General features: G+C 38.3%; 1 protein-coding gene across 4 annotated transcripts in view; it reads right to left on the bottom strand.

The window, feature by feature from the left end:
- LOC133645700 (jun dimerization protein 2-like) overlaps nucleotides 1-19,800 on the bottom strand; it is a 31,398-nt gene that overhangs the window by 5,428 nt on the left and 6,170 nt on the right. Inside the window, exons 2-5 of one of the 4 annotated variants that reach the window (XM_062040558.1) lie at nucleotides 8,074-8,116; nucleotides 7,408-7,513; nucleotides 7,198-7,326; nucleotides 5,656-5,867 (exon numbers count right to left, since the gene is read on the bottom strand). In XM_062040558.1, coding sequence (XP_061896542.1) covers nucleotides 5,656-5,867; nucleotides 7,198-7,237 — 252 coding nt within the window. In that variant the 5' untranslated portion in view covers nucleotides 7,238-7,326; nucleotides 7,408-7,513; nucleotides 8,074-8,116. The remainder of the gene's footprint in view (nucleotides 1-5,655; nucleotides 5,868-7,197; nucleotides 7,327-7,407; nucleotides 7,514-8,073; nucleotides 8,117-19,800) is intronic. The other 3 variants (XM_062040560.1, XM_062040559.1, XM_062040557.1) reach the window with 3 other exon arrangements.

A 19,800-nucleotide genomic window follows, 5' to 3' on the forward strand; every position in this document is an offset into this window, starting at 1 on the left:
AGCAGTTCGTCTGCCGTAAACAGCAATGTTGTGACACTCTTAAACAGGACAATACTGCCATCTACTGGATAGCCTCCAGAACACTGAAATTCAAGTATTTCTTTTATTTATATGTATAATTAAAAAAAAAAAATATATATATATATATATATATATATATATATATATATATATATATATATATATATATATATATATATATATATATATATATATATATATATATATATATAGCTAGAATTCACTGAAAGTCAAGTATTTCATACATATATATATATACATATATATGTATATATACATACATACATACATACATACATACATACATACATACATATATATATATATATATATATATATATATATATATATATATATATATGAAATACTTGAGTTGGTGAATTCTAGCTTAAATATATCCCCCTCTTAACCACGCCCCCAACCACGCCCCCGCCCCAACCACGCCCCCCGCCCCACCCCCACCGCCCACCTCTCGATATCGGAGGTCTCAAGGTTGGCAAGTATGCACTAATCCTCGCCTCCATGGTGACAAATCAAGTAAATTCCTTACAAATATCATCCCTGCAGGATGAGGAATAGCTAAACATGCTTCACTACACACCGTAGGAGGATACAATAGCTCACCGCTAACAGCAAGCTAGCGCGCCTCAATTTAACTATTGGGTGGATCTATACATACATTGATTGTAACGATAGCAAGTAGAAGAGCCGTATCAAGTCGATACTACAATCATACCGAGATTTTTTATTATTACAAAATCTTTTGTAATTTTTAAGATTTTTTATAAAGTCCGGAAATGCGTCCCTGGACACAGGATAACTTTAATTATGATCAAGGTATGATCCTGTAATTACTTGGATTTGGATTAACACCAAAATGTGTAGTATGCTCCCCTCACCTCCCGGGGGGTGATCAAGGGTGATGGGTCAAATGCAGAGAATAATTTCGCCACACCTCGTCTGTGTGTGACAATCATTGGTACTTTAACTTTAACTTTTTAAGTATGACCTAAAACTAATGTTAAGTATTCCAACAACAAAGGAATAGGTGCCTATTACATTTTTACAAAAGTGTAGATCGAACATGTTAAAACAGAAAGTAAGCAGATATTAGCAGTAAATGAACTAGTAGATTAATAATCCATTTTCTATCGCTTGTCCCTCATGATTTTGACAAAAAAATAGAATGGGAAATGACACAATATGTTACTGCATACGTCAGCAACCAAATTAGAAGCCTTAACTTCGGTTTCCTCCCACCTCCCAAGACATGCACCTGGGGATAGGTTGATTGGCAACATTAAATTGGCCCCAGTGTGTGAATGTGAGCGTGAATGTTGTCTGTCTATCTGTGTTGGTCCTGTGATGAGGTGGCGACTTGTCCAGGGTGTACCCTACCTTCCGCAAAATATTGTTATTGTTTTCATTTCAAAGCCGTTTGACCAATTAAAAAGTCTGTGAGTGTGTCACATCCAGGTTACCAATTACACACCGCCCTTTTTGTCAAGCTGCTGCCACTGCTAAAGTTACAAAACATGTCAGACCTTAGTAAATCTAAAAGGCGTCGTTATGATTCTCAACTTATTCATGACAAAGCCAGGAACAAAACAAGGATTTGTATCAGTGATGCCTTTGAAAGATGGAGGCGATTGAAGGCGGAGACGATTTTTTAATCTGACGTCAAATTTGCTAATTTCCTCTTTGATAGGTAAATCAGGCATTTATGTTTTGTTATTACATGTAATAAATGTCAATGGACATTCCGTATGTAAACTATATTGTCCAATACAGTCTATGATCTTGTCTAACTAAGCTAGTATGTCCGTGCAACGAATGCTTAGTGTGGTGCAGCTCAGCTCTTAGTGTAATGCTGAGCATGCTAGCCCGTCAATGACACATCGACATACAGGCTAACAGGGGAAATATATGCACGTTAGCCTGTATGTCGATGTGTCATCCAACTGACAGGGCAACATATATTTTCGTGAATGTGGATATGGGTGGTAGTGTAAGTGCCTATTTCGTTCTCAATATGCTGATACGCTGAGGAAATGCGTTCCAACATTAGCACGGCTAATTGCGGTTTCTGGTACTGTATGTGCATCAAACACATATGGGGTGGTATTTGCTTGGCACAATATAATGCATTACATGTAATGATTTTCTACTTTGTGTATTGACATGGTAGTAGGCTATATGATTAATGCGTAACATGTGTTGGTTCATAGAATTGCACTCTGTACTGAAAGATGGTGATGTGCGTAAATGGAAGAGAATGCAGTGCGTCAGGTTGGATGCAACATGGAGTTATGCTGAACGAAGTGTGGCAGTCATTTTACTGTTGGCCTTGGCTTGCCATCAAAGTGGGCCTATGCTATACAGGTATATAATATATTATTATACATAATTGTTTCGATGGTGGTTCGTGCGGTCGAACTCTACATTTTAGCAGGGTAATGCCAACAATCTGTCCCGACTCCCGACAAAAATATTGCTGCGTAACTTTACAAATACATTTAGCTAATCGACATCAGTAAAATGTGGCATAACTACTTAGTAAACCATCTTGCAAGAAGCATAAACAAGAGAAACCTACAGCGTAGGACGCGTCGATTGCCATTTGAAGTTCCTTGGAGTAGGATTCGGATTCGGCTGCGTATCTGGCAACCTCAGTCATGGAGAGTGGGAGGGGACTACAGAATTTTGACCATGATTGCAGTACAATTTCTGGCCACATTATTACATATGGCACCTTTAACTGCATTATGCCAGATATTTGAAGTTTATTTTTTAAGTAACACATTAATTCATTTCCTTAGTAATTAATTAAATTTATTAAAGAGTATTTATGTTAGTAATTCAATTATTTTTGTATTAAAGTAAGGAGTAACTATAATTACTTTTTAAAGGTCATTTTAATAACACAACCTGTCACACAGCATCATGAAACAGTTGGCAGGTTGGTGTTCCTGGCTAAAATTTTTGTGTGTATGTCCAAGTGACGTGCGGTGAGGTTAATGGCTGGTGAGGCACTGACTTCATCACAGTCAGATTTACAAACATATGAACCCTAAAGAGTATCTTATTCACCATTTGATTGGCAGCAGTTAACGGGTTATGTTTAAAAGCTCATACCAGCATTCTTCCCTGCTTGGCACTCAGCATCAAGGGTTGGAATTGGGGGTTAAATCACCAAAAATGATTCCCGGGTGCGGCGCCGCTGCTGCCCACTGCTCCCCTCACTTCCCAGGGGTGATCAAGGGGATGGGTCAAATGCAGAGGACACATTTCACCACACCTAGTGTGTGTGACAATCATTGGTACTTTAACTTAACTTTAACTTTACACATACAAACGGTAGCACACAAAAAAGCACATTTAATTAAAAAAGCGTTGTTATGGTCTTACCTTTACTTATAAATGAAGCCCATGCGCCGCTCCTTCTGAACAAAAGCATCGATGACTTGTTTATAGAAGTCTTCCTTATCTTTCTTCAGTTTTAAAAGTCTCTCTGTCTCGATGGAGATCTTCCTTTAATTATTACCTCCTGCTTCGATTGAAAGTCCAGTTTAGAAAACTGTTTTATTTTAGATATGTAATCCTCCATGTTAAAAGTCCAGGTGAGAGGAAAAAATAAATGATCACTGCCGCTGCACTTGACTTGCTAACTGTTGCTGCCTGTGTCACTTATTCTGCAGCCGAATAGTCGCAAGAATGATCCCTGGGATCACTAGCGCCCTCTACCACCAGGAGGCGGGATTACTGCGAGCCTCACCCAGTGCGTCTTCGCAGCTATTTTATGATTGCTCAGCACAAGAAATACGTTAAACACATACAGTTGTTGACAAAATACACTGTACATTATATACCTCAGCTAACTAAACTATGGAAATGTATAATTTATATAGCAATGTGTCTCACTGCACAGCAGGCCAGCAGTTAGCCAAGTCATTGCGCAATCCATGGTGAGGCTCAACTGGCTGGTGACTCACCGCAAGTCTCTTCTCAGTATATGAACGGCAAATGTGAAAATTCAGCGATTTTGAATAAAAATAATCTAAAACTGGTGAAGTTAAATGGAAAATAACTTTATAGTATAATCACTGGATACATATAACAATTTTAAAAAAATGTTTTCTTTTTACATTTTTTTTCTTTCCATGATGGCACGTGAGGCCCCGCCTCACCTGCCTCCCCTGACTGCACGTCACTGGTATGTCCTATTATAATGTTTACCTATAAAAACACCAACGTTAAAGGTAAATTATTTTCATGTTGCTGCTGACGTTTGAACATGTTCTCTTAAACCAGGGCACTTTATTTCACCTTTTGTTTGTTTGTGTTTTTGTAAGCGGAAGAATTGAGCATAGCTAAATGTTTTTGTTTAAAGAAGAATGGAGATTATATTTGAATTTTCTTATAATAATTTCAAGGCTTTTTCTTTTTTCTTATCTCAAAAAACCTCTTAAGTTGGGATCCTATTATGCAAAACCTACTTTTCTTACTTGTTGGTACCCGTTTTTGTGAATTTGGGATCCCCATCAGTCCCAAAAATTGAAAAACAAGGCACGGTGGAGATGTTTAGTTACGTAAACGAATATTTCCATTTATGGGTTAGTTTAGTGAGTTTTGATTGACATTGCCCAGCCCTACACTCGTGTTAGTTGTGTTGTTAATTGAGCATTACCAAAGGCCTAATGATGGCATTGTGTTTATATGTATGAGGGCACATGTGTACCTTGTTTGAGAGTTAATAATTAAATTGTAATATTTAAGAAACGTTATATTGCTACAAAAAAAATTCTGTGCTACTGATTTTTTTCATTTAGTAGCACCGGTGCTACCAGTGAAAAAGCTAAGCGTACAGCACTGCAGTGGTCACGATACTGAAAAGTGTACTGTGTGATTGGTTTGGTCTCCACTAGTGGTCAATACTACTGTAGTCAGAGGCGTCACTTGGTTTTAGAGACAGGGGTGTTGCATTCCTGTACTTCCTGCCTGCTTTTCCTGGCTCTGATCTTTGTCTCTCTGCGTTAATAAGAGACATAGTTGTCCGTTATTACCGTGCTAATTAAAAGTACAGTGGTACCTCAACCTATGAGCACATTACGTTCCGCGACCAAGCTCGTACATCAGAACACGCCATATCTTCAATCAGCCCCGCCCATTGAAATGAAAGGAAATCAATTTAATTCGTGCTTGGCCCTCTCAAAACAGTACAATATTAACATTTATACATGACTAAAAATAAAAAAAAATAAATAAAAAATATTGTTTGAAATACAAAAAAATAGTAATACAAACAAATACAGTACAGATGTTTCATGATTGTAACAGGGTAGGTAGATATTGCCAAATTTCCACGGCCAGCACTCCTGTGAACACATCTCCTGTATTTTGTAAAACAGTAATAATAGTGTAAACATTTACCTCTTCCAGCAGACTGAAGAGAACTTTGAAATCTGTTTGCATTTTCACGTCTCATTAGATCCGACATTTACAACGAGCCAAGAAACCAAAGAGGGAAGGCTGAGATAGCAGCCAGTAATGGTGTTGGGAAAGCGGATACTCCTAGTTATCTCCCGCAACCACTACAATTTAGTATTGTGAAAACTCTAATAGATAGACAAATACCTCTGTTTTGATGCCAAGAGGCCTGAGGCTTCCCAGGAAGTGCAGAGGGGACAACATGGTCTCAAACTCCCGCAGGTCACCAAACTTGAGCGCGTCAGTGAGCGTGGTGGTAGAGATGCCAGCCAGAGGGCCGAGACTGGGCAGGGATCCTGCTGTCACAGAGGGATCCGGAATTTGTCCTGGCATCGTGTCACACTTGGCCGGGACCACAGCTAGAGAGGCACACAAAGGGAGACTCAGACACCCTATCATTCCAAATCCATAAAGAATACATCAAACAGGAACATATTACTTTTAGCAATTACTAGTCTGTTTCTTCAGTGAGTCCCCAGGACCCACAGGTAGTGATTAGAGTGGCTGCCTGGGAAATTCAATACCCATTAAAAAAATATATTTTGTATCTTCATTTTCTGAAATTGTAGCGTTAAACTCCTTTGATTATGGGATGATACTGTATTGGCTTTAGTTAACAAATATTATATACTATTAAATAATACTGTATGTTCAAAATGTATCTGAAATTAAACAAACACTATTCTAAATTTTCACAGACACCGTCTGAGCATAAATAACATACTAGCAACTGCCATTCAAATGATTATTGTTGTTCTTGTTTAATCACAGCACGTCTCTCCTAAACGTAAAAACACCATGGACACAAATGAGCACAACGTCGGGCAGTTCAAACGTGGGTTTCTTTACTATGGTGTTCGCATCATTAATTGTTGAAATCAAAGTTGTGGTAACTGATTAGTTGTTTTGTAGCAGCTAAACTCGCATGTTGTGATACTGTGTACAGGTGACAATGTCTGTGCTAAGAAGATACACAGTCGGTTGAAAAAGCGCTTGTCTAGTCTGCTGACAACAAAGTATATTTTGCGAATTACTAGGTCTGCAACTAACTATTTTGATAGTCGACTACTCATCAACTATAGTCGACAAATCAGATAATGAAGCGGATTCAGTGGCCAAAATAGCAGCAATAACAACAAATCACTGGTCTCTGTCAGACAGCAATTCGATCCAATCTGCAATTCAATAAAAATAACACATAATCACGATAATTATGTGGTGTGCAATATATATGCTAATTGGAAGGTCACAAGAAGTTTGGAGCTCTGTAGCAACTGACTGTGCAGAAAGTCGGCGACCTCTTTGCACTATGCGCTTCAACATCCGCTGACCCCTCTTTGTCAGTTTATGTGGCCTACCACTTCATAGCTGAGTTGCTGTTGTTACCAAACTCTTCCATTTTCTTATAATAAAGCCGACAGTTGACTTTGGAATATTTAGGAGTGAGGAAATTTCACGACTGGATTTTTTTGTTGCACAGGTGGCATCCTATGACAGCTATGACAGTTCCACGCTGGAAATCACTGAGATCCTGAGAGCAGCCCATTCTTTCACAAATGTTTGTAGAAACAGTCTCCATGCCTAAGTGCTTGATTTTATACGCCTGTGGCCGGGCCAGGTAATTAGGACACTTGATTCTGATCATTTGGATGGGTGGCCAAATACTTTTGGCAATATAGTGTATCTTACCGAGGAGAGTCGGAGACCGCATTTTCCGGACGTCCGACATGCCTCTGTGTACAGCCTTTACCTTTGGGCTGATACTGAGGGCGACTGTGTTGACTAGTTTGACGCGTGCAAATGATTGAATGTCCAGTACTGTGGAAATATGTTTGGATACGACAATCCGTTTATCAAAATGAAATTAAATGTAGTCTATAGAACATAATGTATGCTGACCTTGAATGGAACATTGTCACAGCAGCGAGACCTGACCACACACGGCCCGCACGGCACGGTCGAAAACTGTTTGTGTCCTTCATGCAATCACCCCGAGTGCTCCCACCTGAACCCAATTAAATGAGGTTATCATGGCAATTGCACCATAGTGACACCAGCAAAAATTGGGTAAATAGCAAAAAGCACAGCGAGAAAAAAACAAAATGTTAACATCAGCTAATAACAACACAAAGCTTTGTCTTTGAAAAAACTAAAACATTAAATATGTTACATATATAAACCTATATACATACACATACATATATGTGTATATATATAATATATATGTACATTTGCATGTATGTGTATATAATATAAACATAAATATATAAATAAATTATATATACACACATAGTATAGTTGATGCAAGGGTAGATCTTGAGACCAGGGATCTTGGGCTCGCAAGGATTGGTGGCCACTGTAGTAGCCCTTCCTTGTCCAATCATCTTTAGTGGTGATCAGTCCATGAGCACGGGTCAGAACGAAACAACCCCCAAAAAACGAAAATAAGATATTCCAAGTAGAAACTAAAAACGTGGTGTATGGAAAATGAAAAGATGAAGAAAAAAAGCTTTCGTGACCCAGACAGCTAAAAGCAAAAAAATTAAGATGTTTGACAGTAGCTACCTTCAGCGTCTCCGTCACAGCAGCGGCTGCTCTCTGCCTTGCTCTGACAACAGCACATGAGGAGATAGGAGGATAAAATATTTAATGTTGATAAAAGCTCAACTGCATAATAATTAAGAGGTGATATTGTGGAAAGTAGGTCTGCCTTCTTCCAGCATGGCATATATGTGGATAAAACATTCATAAATGGTTCAAAAAGGTTACTTACTAAACTTTAAATGAAATAAATAGCAAACATGATTAAGGCTGAAACGACGCGTCGACGTAGTCGAAGTCATTGGTTACGTAAATACGTCGACGCCGTTTTTGTGCGTCGACGCGTCGCATATTTACGTCACACTACCGTCATGGCGGAGCGCAAAGCAGACTATGCGAGCGGTGCGAGCGAGGGGGAAAAACACGCCAAAAGTCGTCAAAAGTGTGGGAGTATTTCAATAAACGGCCTAATAATGTTGTTGTATGCACACTGTGTCGAGCGGAAATAGCATATTAAAGCAGCACAACGGCTATGAACGAACATTAGAAAAGAAAACCATCAACCATCAACTAGTCACTCGTCCGCGTGAGCATATTTTTTGTGGGGGAAAAGTAGGTTGTTGTCATGACAATAAGCAATAAGTGGTTTGGTATCCGTTTGAAGGTTTTTTATCATTACACAAAAACATGAATGTGTCATTTGTATCTGCTAGGGGTGTAACGGTACGTGTTTTGTATTGAACCGTTGCGGTACGGGGGTTTCGGTTCGGTACGAAGGTGTACCGAACGAGTTTCTAAGCTAAAGCTAAAGTCTTAACAAGCTGCTTTGCTCCTTCTGCTTCTGTCTCAGCACGCAGCATTGTCCCACCCACACAACCATCTGATTGGTAGACAGAAAGCGTTACCAGCCAATCAGCAGTGCATATTCAGAGCATTAACAGCCAATCAGCAGTGCGTATTCAGAGCGCATGTAGTCATCGCTTCAGCGTCGAGCAGATAGGTGTTTAGCAGGTGAGCATCAGGCAGCGGACTCCCCCCAAATGATAATAAACACCTCCCAGTCAACTACTAGTAACATCACTATGAGCCCGTTGACCTTCTAGAAACTTAAACTGCAGCTCAGCTCACTCGCAGTCCTGGCTTGAGGTGAAGGCTAATTAGTTCTCAGTTCCAGCCACATCGACCCCTTCTGAGCGCCTATTTTCAGCTGCTGGGAATATTGTAAACAAGAAAAGAACCAGAGCATGTAGACATGCTAAACTTTCTTCATTACAACTGTTAGTCACTCACTGGAATGAGTAGAATTGGTTATTGTGTACTGTGTTGGACTGGATGTTTATTTTGCACATTTTAAAAGCAATACTTAATGTTTACAGTGCTCCAGAATATTTCGATTGGCACTTTTTTGTATTGGATGTTTATCTTTATTTTTGCACATTTTAGCAAATAAGCAATACTTTCACTTTTGTTGAAATGTTTACACTGTTGTTACAGAATATTTCGTTTTGCACTTTTTTGTATTGGATGTTTATCTTTATTTTTGCACATTTTAGCAAATAATCAATACTTTTACTTTTGAAATGCTTATACTATTGCAGAATATTAAGATTTGCACTGGATGTTTACTTTTATATTGCACATTAAAAAGCAAATAAGCTACTTTTATTTTTGTTAAATGTTAAAAGTTTTAAATGTTTACATTGTTACAGAATATTTTGTCATGTTGTTGTTAATAATGACTGAGTGGCCATACTTTTTTTTTTTGTAAATAAAAGCCATGCCTTTTGAAAAAACTGGCCTACATTTATTTTTTCATCTTCATTTTAAATAAAAAAAATAATCGGTAAGAGGAAAAATAATCTATAGATTAATCGAAAAAAATAATCTATAGATTAATCGATAGAAAAATAATCGTTAGCTGCAGCCTTAAACATGATGGTGTGGTGAGTTATAACTAAACATAGTTATCTAAAGTATTGGAAAACAATAACAATAGTATACTATTTTTTTTATTTTTATTAACTATTTAAGCGATATTTTGTACTTTCTTCAAATAATGCCACATTGCTGATCTACATGCTTTTTGCAATGTGTTTAGTATGGATGTATGATAAATAAACGGTCCTAAATCTTACATCAATTACTCCAGTACCTATTTAAGGACTAGTAAGCAACCCACTGTGTAGTTGTTAGTTTATTCACGGCTCCAGAATGTAAGGGACATGTTGAGCATAGTGGTCTTATGTACATCGGTGGAGGGAGTCGGCACACTATCTGCACGTGGGTGGTAGTGGGACTGTGAGCCCGTCTGGATCAAAAAATTCATGGCCAAATTGCCAAATATTTGACCCAGTCCAACCCCTGATTGTCAAATGTCATGTCAGTCAGGTAAGACAATATATGCAAACTGCTTATGTTAAACAAAACTTTTCTTTGCTCAGATGATCTGCTTTCAAACAGCACAAAGTAACTTTTCAACCTTTATAAAATATTTTTTACAACATTTGGGATGATACATGGACTTATAATAAGTTGAATGACATCTCTGTCATGGCCTGAGGGGGACTGTAACGCTCTCACTGGAACCAAGCAACTTTGAGGAGGGTGGCAGGAACCCTTCCACACAAAAAACTACAAATGTGCAGACTGCTTTACAGCATACGTCACTCCCCCTTTTCCCATTCGTTAATGAGACGGAAGTCGATGCGAACGGCTCTGTGCATTAACTGCAATCATGGCCGAAGCTGCAAATCAACAAAAAAAAAAACGCTTTGTCTGAGGATTCAAAAAAAAAGAAAAAGGAGGATACCCGGATAAAAAACACAATCCAAGATCAACATTGGTCCGGTTTTCACTTGCTGGCGTGAGCTCAAAGACAAGGAGGAATTTTCAACCAATGCTGCCTTGGCTCTGTTCCTGCTGGACTAGTGGGTACCTTTCGAAGCTCAAATCAAAATGATAATGCTGAGGTTAGCTATTGGAAATGTGCGTGGTTGCAATAAATAGCCACCAGCTTGATAGTTGGCAGTTCCACACTGACACGACCAGCTGTATAAAGAAAAAATATGCAATGACTGCAAAGTGCAAATATGAAGGTTAAAATGTGTAGGTTCCTACTGTGGAAAGATCAGTCATACTGAATCATTGTAGTATTATCGTCTCAGTTTGTACATATGTGACAGTAGTTTCTGACGATTTACGACACGATGCGCTGGTCCTCATGGGAAATGTGGTCTTTCTTCAGGCAAAACACTACCGCTTTGGTCCACTGGCGCCGCCAAAATCAACCAAAACTGAAAGTTCCTAAGTGGGGCTTTAAAGAAGGACCGCAGAAGTTTTCTTTGGCAATCATAATGGAACTTATGTAACCTAAATTTATCAGCATACCCAAGTACAAAAGTAATAGCACTGTAAAAATGTTTACTTTTCTTCTTGTACTGTTTGAATTTTGTTGATTACATTCTGTCATAATCTCTGGTTATGACTTCTATATTTATGGCTAAATCCTCCTAATATCCAGATGAGAGTCATGATTTATAATCAAGAATAACTTTGACGATCCGAGACGCGATGATGCAGGAGCAGCAGGACATCGCGGCCAGCTCACAGTAACGCAGCAGAGGGCTACTTCGCTGTGTGCTATCAATCTGCCGCTAAAAGTAGTTTGTCTGCGTTAGTGCTTATAATGACATCGCTAATATTTGGTTAATAGTCAAGTTAACTATATGTATATACAGTATTGTTTGCGGGTTTTGGATGGTTATTTAGAGGGTTTCGTGTACTCCATTCACTACTTCGTTAGCTCACTTTTTATGTATTTACGACTTAGAATGCATAATAAAAGAAAAACATCTGTGCCCATGTCTTATATAAGGATTCTGAATGATATACAGCACATCTCCCTATTTTTGATCTGATAACATGGTCAGAGTGCAGAAGTGCAGGATGGTATAGCTCGGTTGGTAGAGCGGCCGTGCCTGCAACTTCAGGGTTGCAGGTTCGATTCCCGCTTCCGCCATCCTAGTCACTGCTGTTGTGTCGTTGGGCAAGACACTTTATACACACCTGCTCCCAGTGCCACCCACACTGGTTTAAAGATGTAACTGAGATATTGGGTTCCACAATGTAAAGTGCTTTGAGTCACTTCAGAAAATAAATATAATTCACTTCACTTCACTTCAGTGACGTCAATCTACAAAAATTACTGAAGGCATTCGGAGCAGAATATTCAAAATGGCTGACTGAATTTGTGGTATTTTCACATACTTTTCGGATTGTAAATACAATCGGATATGGTTTAATGGATACAATGAAACACAATTTGGCACATAAAGTCAACTTGTTTTTCCACTCTACTGGTACTTTAAATGTGTCTGTTGATATGAAGAAGTTGTATTTCACTTTACTTAGTGCTCCTGTACAGTACTCTTGTAATACAATTGGCAGGAGGGGAGCGAGCAATCGAATGTGGAGAGAAGGGACAAACAGTGGATAGAGGAACAGAAAAAAAACAAGCTGAAGGAAGAAGTTGCAGAATTTTGACCTCTGTATTTGTCAAATCCTGGTTACACAAGGAGAGTCCTTTCAGAGAAATTGATGTAAATACATCAAAGCAAGTTGATTCAGAGAAAAGCCAAAGATAGCCTCTCCAAGAAATTCCCATTAACCTTTTACTGAGACTTCACGTTGAGGAGAACAACATGAAAGTATGATGTAAATGACATGTAGGGGTGTAACGGTACACCTCGGTTTAGAGGTCACGGTTCATTTTCGGTACAGTAAGAAAACAACAAAATATACATTTTTTGGTTATTTATTTACCAAATTTGCAAAATCTTCCACCAAAAATATTTTTCTTAGTGGAATATTTGATGTGAAGTAATCGGAACCTTGGATAAGTCAATAATTCATAATAACATTGATTTTGATTCAATATTATGTTTTGAGTAATGACAGTTTGAAAAAAAAAAAACAGCTTTGTTTTATTAGTCAACATTGCAACTTTTTCTAAATTACATTTAACCTTTAAGCTTTTTTATTTCACTTCTGTTATGTTTTTGTTTATTTTAATAGTATTTTTAGAATGTGCCGTGGGCCTTTAAAACATTAGCTGTGGGCCGCAAATGGCCTCTGGGGCACACTTTTGACACCCCTTCTATAGATAATAAAAAATGTAATCTGATAAATCTATCAATAAAAAGCAGAGCCTGGCGACGCATGCGCATTTATCATAACTCTCTCGCTCTCTCTGTCTCTGCCCCTTCCTCACGAATGCTGCTGCTCACACCTCCACTAATTGTTTTGTTTTTAACCCCTTCTTAACCCTGAACGTACATTGAAAATACACGCAACCCTAACTCAAAATGCCGGACATTTGAGGCATTTAAGAAACTCCGCCCCGGACAGCCCCGCAAAAGAGGACATGTCCGGTGAAAAGAGGACGTATGGTCAGCAGTGTTTCCCACACATTCATTTATTTGTGGCGGCCCGCCACGAAAGAATTACGTCCCCCACAAATAAAAAATAATAATTTTAAAAAATGTGTGACCCTTATCGTATTTTTTATTTTTTTTGTCCTGTCCAGCTTCTCAGGCAAATCATATAGTTGATGTAGATGCCCATATAGGCTGTTCAGATTTACTTTACAAAAGAGAAGTGTAGGATACTTCTCTTGTTGCCTTATTTGTATTTGACCACTACTATTTTCTGTTTATTTTTTACTGACTGTGGCAGGACACCTCTGCCTCTGTTTCACTCTATGTTGCTGGTAAATAATATGGTTGTAGTAGTAGGCTAAAGTTAAATTATTTAGTATGCACTAATTAAAGGGGCAGAGCTTTAGAGACAATTTAACTTTTATATTTTATAAGATATATTTTTTGTAAGAACCACAATTCATAAATATATTTCAGTGAATAACTTATTGTTCAAGTCTGTATATAAATATGTACATAAAGTGTTGTAATTATATTGTAAAATGGAAGGATGGATGGATGGATGGACATTTAAAACAAAACTGTTATTATTAATTAGTAAGTATACATTTTTTTGAGCCTTTTTAGAGAAAATCATATCATTGTAGTAAATTATGCAAATTACTTGATGATGTCATGGTGACCACGCCCATAGCCACGCCCCCATCGCCACAGGTATCGTGGCAGTTTATGGGAAACACTGCTCAGTCTATCAGAGCCCGGTCGCTGCTAGCTTGCCGTGTGTTGTGCCTCGGTGTGCATTGTTTACACAACGTGCAGTACGTGTACTTAATATGTCCGTGTGGAAACTCGTTTGGTACACCTCCGAACCGAACCGAAACCCCCGTACCGAAACGGTTCAATACAAATACACATACCGTTACACCCTTAATGACATGTGTTTCGTTTTGTCACAACAACAAAAAAATACAGTAGTAACATGTTTGTATGCAGAATATTTGGTAACACAAAGACATGTTTTGCTCCATCACTGAGAGTGGGCATTTAAATATACCCACAATCAGAAAAACAAGCAGGTGTGAGAACAAAGCTGGCAGGTCAGCTACTCCAAATAAATAACAGGGATGCACACAAAAAAATTGGCGAAAAATCTTGATTTCAATTCACATCAACATGCGATTCAATTTCTAAATATTGCATTTTTTTATTGTTTTATGTTGCTATTTTTTTACAAGGACACACGCTGATGCTGCACTTAAGCTTCCTCGCTCTCCTCTTTTCCAGATAGCGTCACTTATCCGAGGCAGTTGGTTCTGCTGTCCTGGTCAGGAGAAGCGATCACATCAATCATTTATTTTCTGTTGGCCTATTGTAATATTTGCATTACTGTATTGTAGGGCTGCAACTAACGATTAATTTGATAATCGATTAATCTGTCGATTATTACTTCGATTAATCGATTAATAATCTGATAAAAGAGACAAACTACATTTCTATCCTTTCCAAAATTTTATTGGAAAAAAAACAGCATACCGGCACCATACTTATTTTGATTATTGTTTCTCAGCTGTTTGTACATGTTGCAGTTTATAAATAAAGGTTTATAAAAAAATTTTTTTTTAAATAAATAAAATGAATTTAAAAATAATGCGCATAGCATAGATCCAACGAATCGATGACTAAATTAATCGCCAACTATTTTTATAATCGATTTTAATCGATTAGTTGTTGCAGCCTTACTGAGTGGGCGAGCATACCATTTTTTATTTGATGCTGTATGATTATTTTGTCTTTTTATTTATTTGTATTAAAAAACTCCCTCACCAACTGTTCTTCCAGAACCTCCCAAGAAGATTGACAGAAAGACCATTGGAAGATTTTTTTTTTCTAAATGCAGAACAAGACAACTACCGGTAATAGTATTGGTAATAATATTTTTTTAAACTGCTATTTATTCAAAATGACAGCAAATAAGTGTGGGGTGTAGGTGGAAAGAAACCCTAGACAATTCTGATTTATTTGGGAATAAAATCATGATTTACTCTTTTTCGCAGAATCATGCAGCCCTAACATTTAACTCCAGCAGGCCAAATACATCTTACCCTCAACCATTGATGATTTAAGCGACTGTTTGTATCTATTTAGGATGTATTACTTGAAATGCTTAAAATATGCTACATTTACTGTAAATCAACTACTGTACAATGTGCTATTTCATGCACCACAATTAAAAATGCCCTACACCAGGGGTGTCCAAAGTGCGGCCCGGGGGCCATTTGCGGCCTGCAGGTCATTTTTTAACGGCCCCACAGCACATTTTAAAAATAGGGTTGAAAAAAATGTAAAACATAAAAAGTGGTATAAAGAGCAAACAGGTGAAATGTAACAAGAACATGTTGCAATGTTTACTCTAATAACACAAAGCTGCCATGCAGGCTGTTTCTTTCTTTAAAAAATAATAGTGAATCAAATGTCACTATGAATTATTGACCTATTCAAGGCTCCAATTTCGTCACATTAAATATTCCACTTTGACATACTTTTTGGGGCAAATATGCATATTTTGTGTTTGCCATATAAAAAACTGAGCTGTTTTTTTAAAGAAGGGCCTAAAACGAACAAACAAAAAAACATAAACAACAATAAAACTTATAATTGACGGATAGATCTGGGGCCGTACTTATCAAGCTTCTTAGAGTGCCATTTTACACTTAAGTCCTGAGAATTTGCGAAATTGAGTCCTACTCTCAAACTTAAGAATAAAAGCTTTTTATCAACGTTCTTAAGTCTAAGAATCACTCCTACTCTCCACGATATTTAAGAGACCTTCAGAGGTGTCTTAAGTGGTTAGGAGTTGCCAGCAGGGGATGGCACTGAGGCGAGAGAGACGTGCGCAAACGTTCAGGGAACGGAACAATGTTTTGGTTTTTTTTGATGACGAGCAGCTGATCAAACGGTATCGTTTAGACAGAGCGGATATTATTTTTGTCACAGATTTAATACTTTTCGATTCCTTGTTGATTTCTGCATGTGTCTGCAGTGGGCTAGTATATATAGAGCCACACACACCAGTTTCAAATTAGTTGCCTAATTAATGAATTGGAAAGAAAATGTTATGACAGTAGCGTATGTGTGTGGCCGTGAGGTGAGTGACGTCAGTGAGTGTGTGGGCGATAGAAGAGAGGGAGCGGTAGCGTGAGTGCCGGCGGGGACTAGTTTGTTTTGTATTATTTTGTAGTTTATTGTCAAAATATACACTCCGATTGTCCACTTAAATATTTCCAAGATATTTCTTTATTCTTAGACAACGGATTCCCTTCCGTGATTGGTCATTTCTATGGACACAGAAATGACGTCACCTAAAATTCCGTTTACGGCACATAGTAATGTCGTAATTCAGCTCTGAGTGTGACACTTAAGATTCAGTCCTACACTTCGCTGAAAGTGTGAGTAAGACGCTTGATAACTAACTTTTAAGTGCAGCTTTCAGCGAAGAATTTATTTACTCTTAAGTCAACTCTTAGCAGACTTCTTAGGAGTAATTCTAAGAAGCTTGATAAGTACGGCCCTTGAAGTTGATCTCGAGATTATTGTGTTAAAAGTAAACAGTAAAAAAAATGTATAATTTATTTTTTGACACTTTAATGAGTAGGACCCTTTTGGATCCCCAATAATTTTAGTGTGATTTGTTTTTAAGTGTCATTGCTCAAAAAATAATAATGAATTAAAATCAATGGTGTTATTGACCTTTTTAAGGCTCCAATTATTACATAATCTCAAATATTCAACTTAAAAATTTTATTGGGTGAAAATATTGCATATTTTGTTTTTTCCATAAAAAAACATGGTTTTCTTTGACAAAAAGAGCATACAACTTAAATCTTTAAAAACGTCATATTGACAGATAAACCTAATGTTGATCTAGAGATTTAAAACTTGAAGAATAATAAAAATAATAATACTGAATAATGACACATTTTTTATATTTTTTTGACCAAAACCCTTTGAGGTCCCCGGGATCAAGCCTGATTAGAGGCCTGAATGTATATTTTTTATACATATATTGTATTGTTTTTTAAAATAAATGGCCCCCGCTTGCTTTGATTTTTCAGTGTGCGGCCCTCAGTGGAAAAAGTTTGGACACCCCTGCCCTACACAGCACACTGCTTAACACATATATTAGACTACCTATGTTGGTTACCTGCGCTTCAGAGAAGTCCAAAATTAATCAGGCATAGCATTCAACCACTTAAACTAATTGTTCTGTTCAAGAATGGAAATACATAATTAAAGATTAAAGATTAAAGTACCAATGATTGTCACACACACTAGGTGTGGTGAAATTTGTCCTCTGCATTTGACCCATCCCCTTGGGGAGCAGTGGGCAGCAGCGGCGCCGCGCCCGGGAATCATTTTTGGTGATGATAACTGGATATCTTAATCAATAAATGTGCTTTACTATTCTTTACTATAAAACAGTACATTTCCAATTGTATGGCTAACAACAATGCAATTTTAGCTCAATAAATAAAATCATGGTTAAAGACACAATTGTATATTAACATTTTCAGAAACTTGTTTTATTACAAATGCTGTGACTAGGGATGATGTTCGAAAACCGGTTCTCCCGATGCTTCGATAAGAAAAGAACCGATTCCATGGATTCGAATCCCTTTTTTTTGATTGATTGATTGAGACTTTTATTAGTAGGTTGCACAGTGAAGTACATATTCCGTACAATTGACCACTAAATGGTAACACCCGAATAAGTTTTTCAACTTGTTTAAGTCGGGGTCCACTTAAATTGATTCATGATACAGATATATACTATCATATATACTATCATCATAATACAGTCATCACACAAGATAATCACATTGAATTATTTACATTATTTACAATCAGGAGTGTGGAGGGGGGGTGGGGTGGGGGGGTGGGGGGGGGTAGTGGACATAGAGAGAGAGAGAGAGAGAGAGAGAGAGAGAGAGAGATCAGAAGGCATAAGAAAAAGAATCTGCATTTGATTGTTTACATTTGATTACTAGCAATCCGGGTAGGGTGTTAGTTTAGGGTTGTAGCTGCCTGGAGGTGAACTTTTATAGCGGTTTTGAAGGAGGATAGAGATGCCCTTTCTTTTATACCTGTTGGGAGCGCATTCCACATTGATGTGGCATAGAAAGAGAATGAGTTAAGACCTTTGTTAGTTCGGAATCTGGGTTTAACGTGGTTAGTGGAGCACCCCCTGGTGTTGTGGTTATGGCGGTCATTTACGTTAAGGAAGTAGTTTGACATGTACTTCGGTATCAGGGAGGTGTAGCGGATTTTATAGACTAGGCTCAGTGCAAGTTGTTTAACTCTGTCCTCCACCTTGAGCCAGCCCACTTTAGAGAAGTGGGTAGGAGTGAGGTGGGATCTGGGGTGGAGGTCTAGAAGTAACCTGACTAGCTTGTTCTGAGATGTTTGGAGTTTAGATTTGAGGGTTTTGGAGGTGCTAGGGTACCAGGAGGTGCATGCGTAATCGAAAAAGGGTTGAACGAGAGTTCCCGCCAGAATCCTCAAGGTGCTTTTGTTGACCAGAGAGGAAATTCTGTAGAGAAATCTCGTTCGTTGGTTAACCTTTTTGATTACCTTGGTTGCCATTTTATCACAGGAAAGGTTAGCCTCTAGAATGGAACCTAGGTAGGTGACCTCATCTTTCCTGGTGATGACACTGTCACCTACTTTTATGGTGAAGTGATTGACTCTCTTAAGTTTGATGTGGGACCCAAACAGGATGGATTCTGTTTTACCCAAGTGGATGGATAGCTTGTTGTCAGCGAGCCAGGTGCAAGTTCTACAGAGCTCAGCACTGAGGATTTTCTCCACCTGTGACTTGTCCTTGCCGGATACCAGCAGGGCAGAGTCATCCGCAAACAAAAACAATTCACAGTCACATGCCGATGACATGTCGTTTATGTATATTAGGAACAGTAAAGGTCCCAATATACTGCCTTGGGGGACTCCACAGCTCACCGAGAGGGGGGGGGACACGGTGCCGTTCACCTCTACCACCTGCTCCCTCCCCTCCAAGTAAGACTGCATCCAGCTCCAAGAGGTTTTGTTAAATCCGATTGCTCTGAGCTTATCCAACAGTATAGCGTGGTTAACGGTGTCAAAGGCCTTCTGAAGGTCCAGCATGACCATGCCGCAGTATTTGCCCGCGTCCACCTCATGTTTGATGTGGTCGGTCAGATAGAGAAGGCATGTGTCAGTGGAGTGGTTAGTTCTGAAGCCGGATTGGAATTTGTACATGAGTTTATTAGTGGCAAGGTAACTA

Source organism: Entelurus aequoreus, linkage group LG03 (assembly GCF_033978785.1).
Source record: "Entelurus aequoreus isolate RoL-2023_Sb linkage group LG03, RoL_Eaeq_v1.1, whole genome shotgun sequence".
Taxonomy (NCBI): Eukaryota; Metazoa; Chordata; class Actinopteri; order Syngnathiformes; family Syngnathidae; genus Entelurus; species Entelurus aequoreus.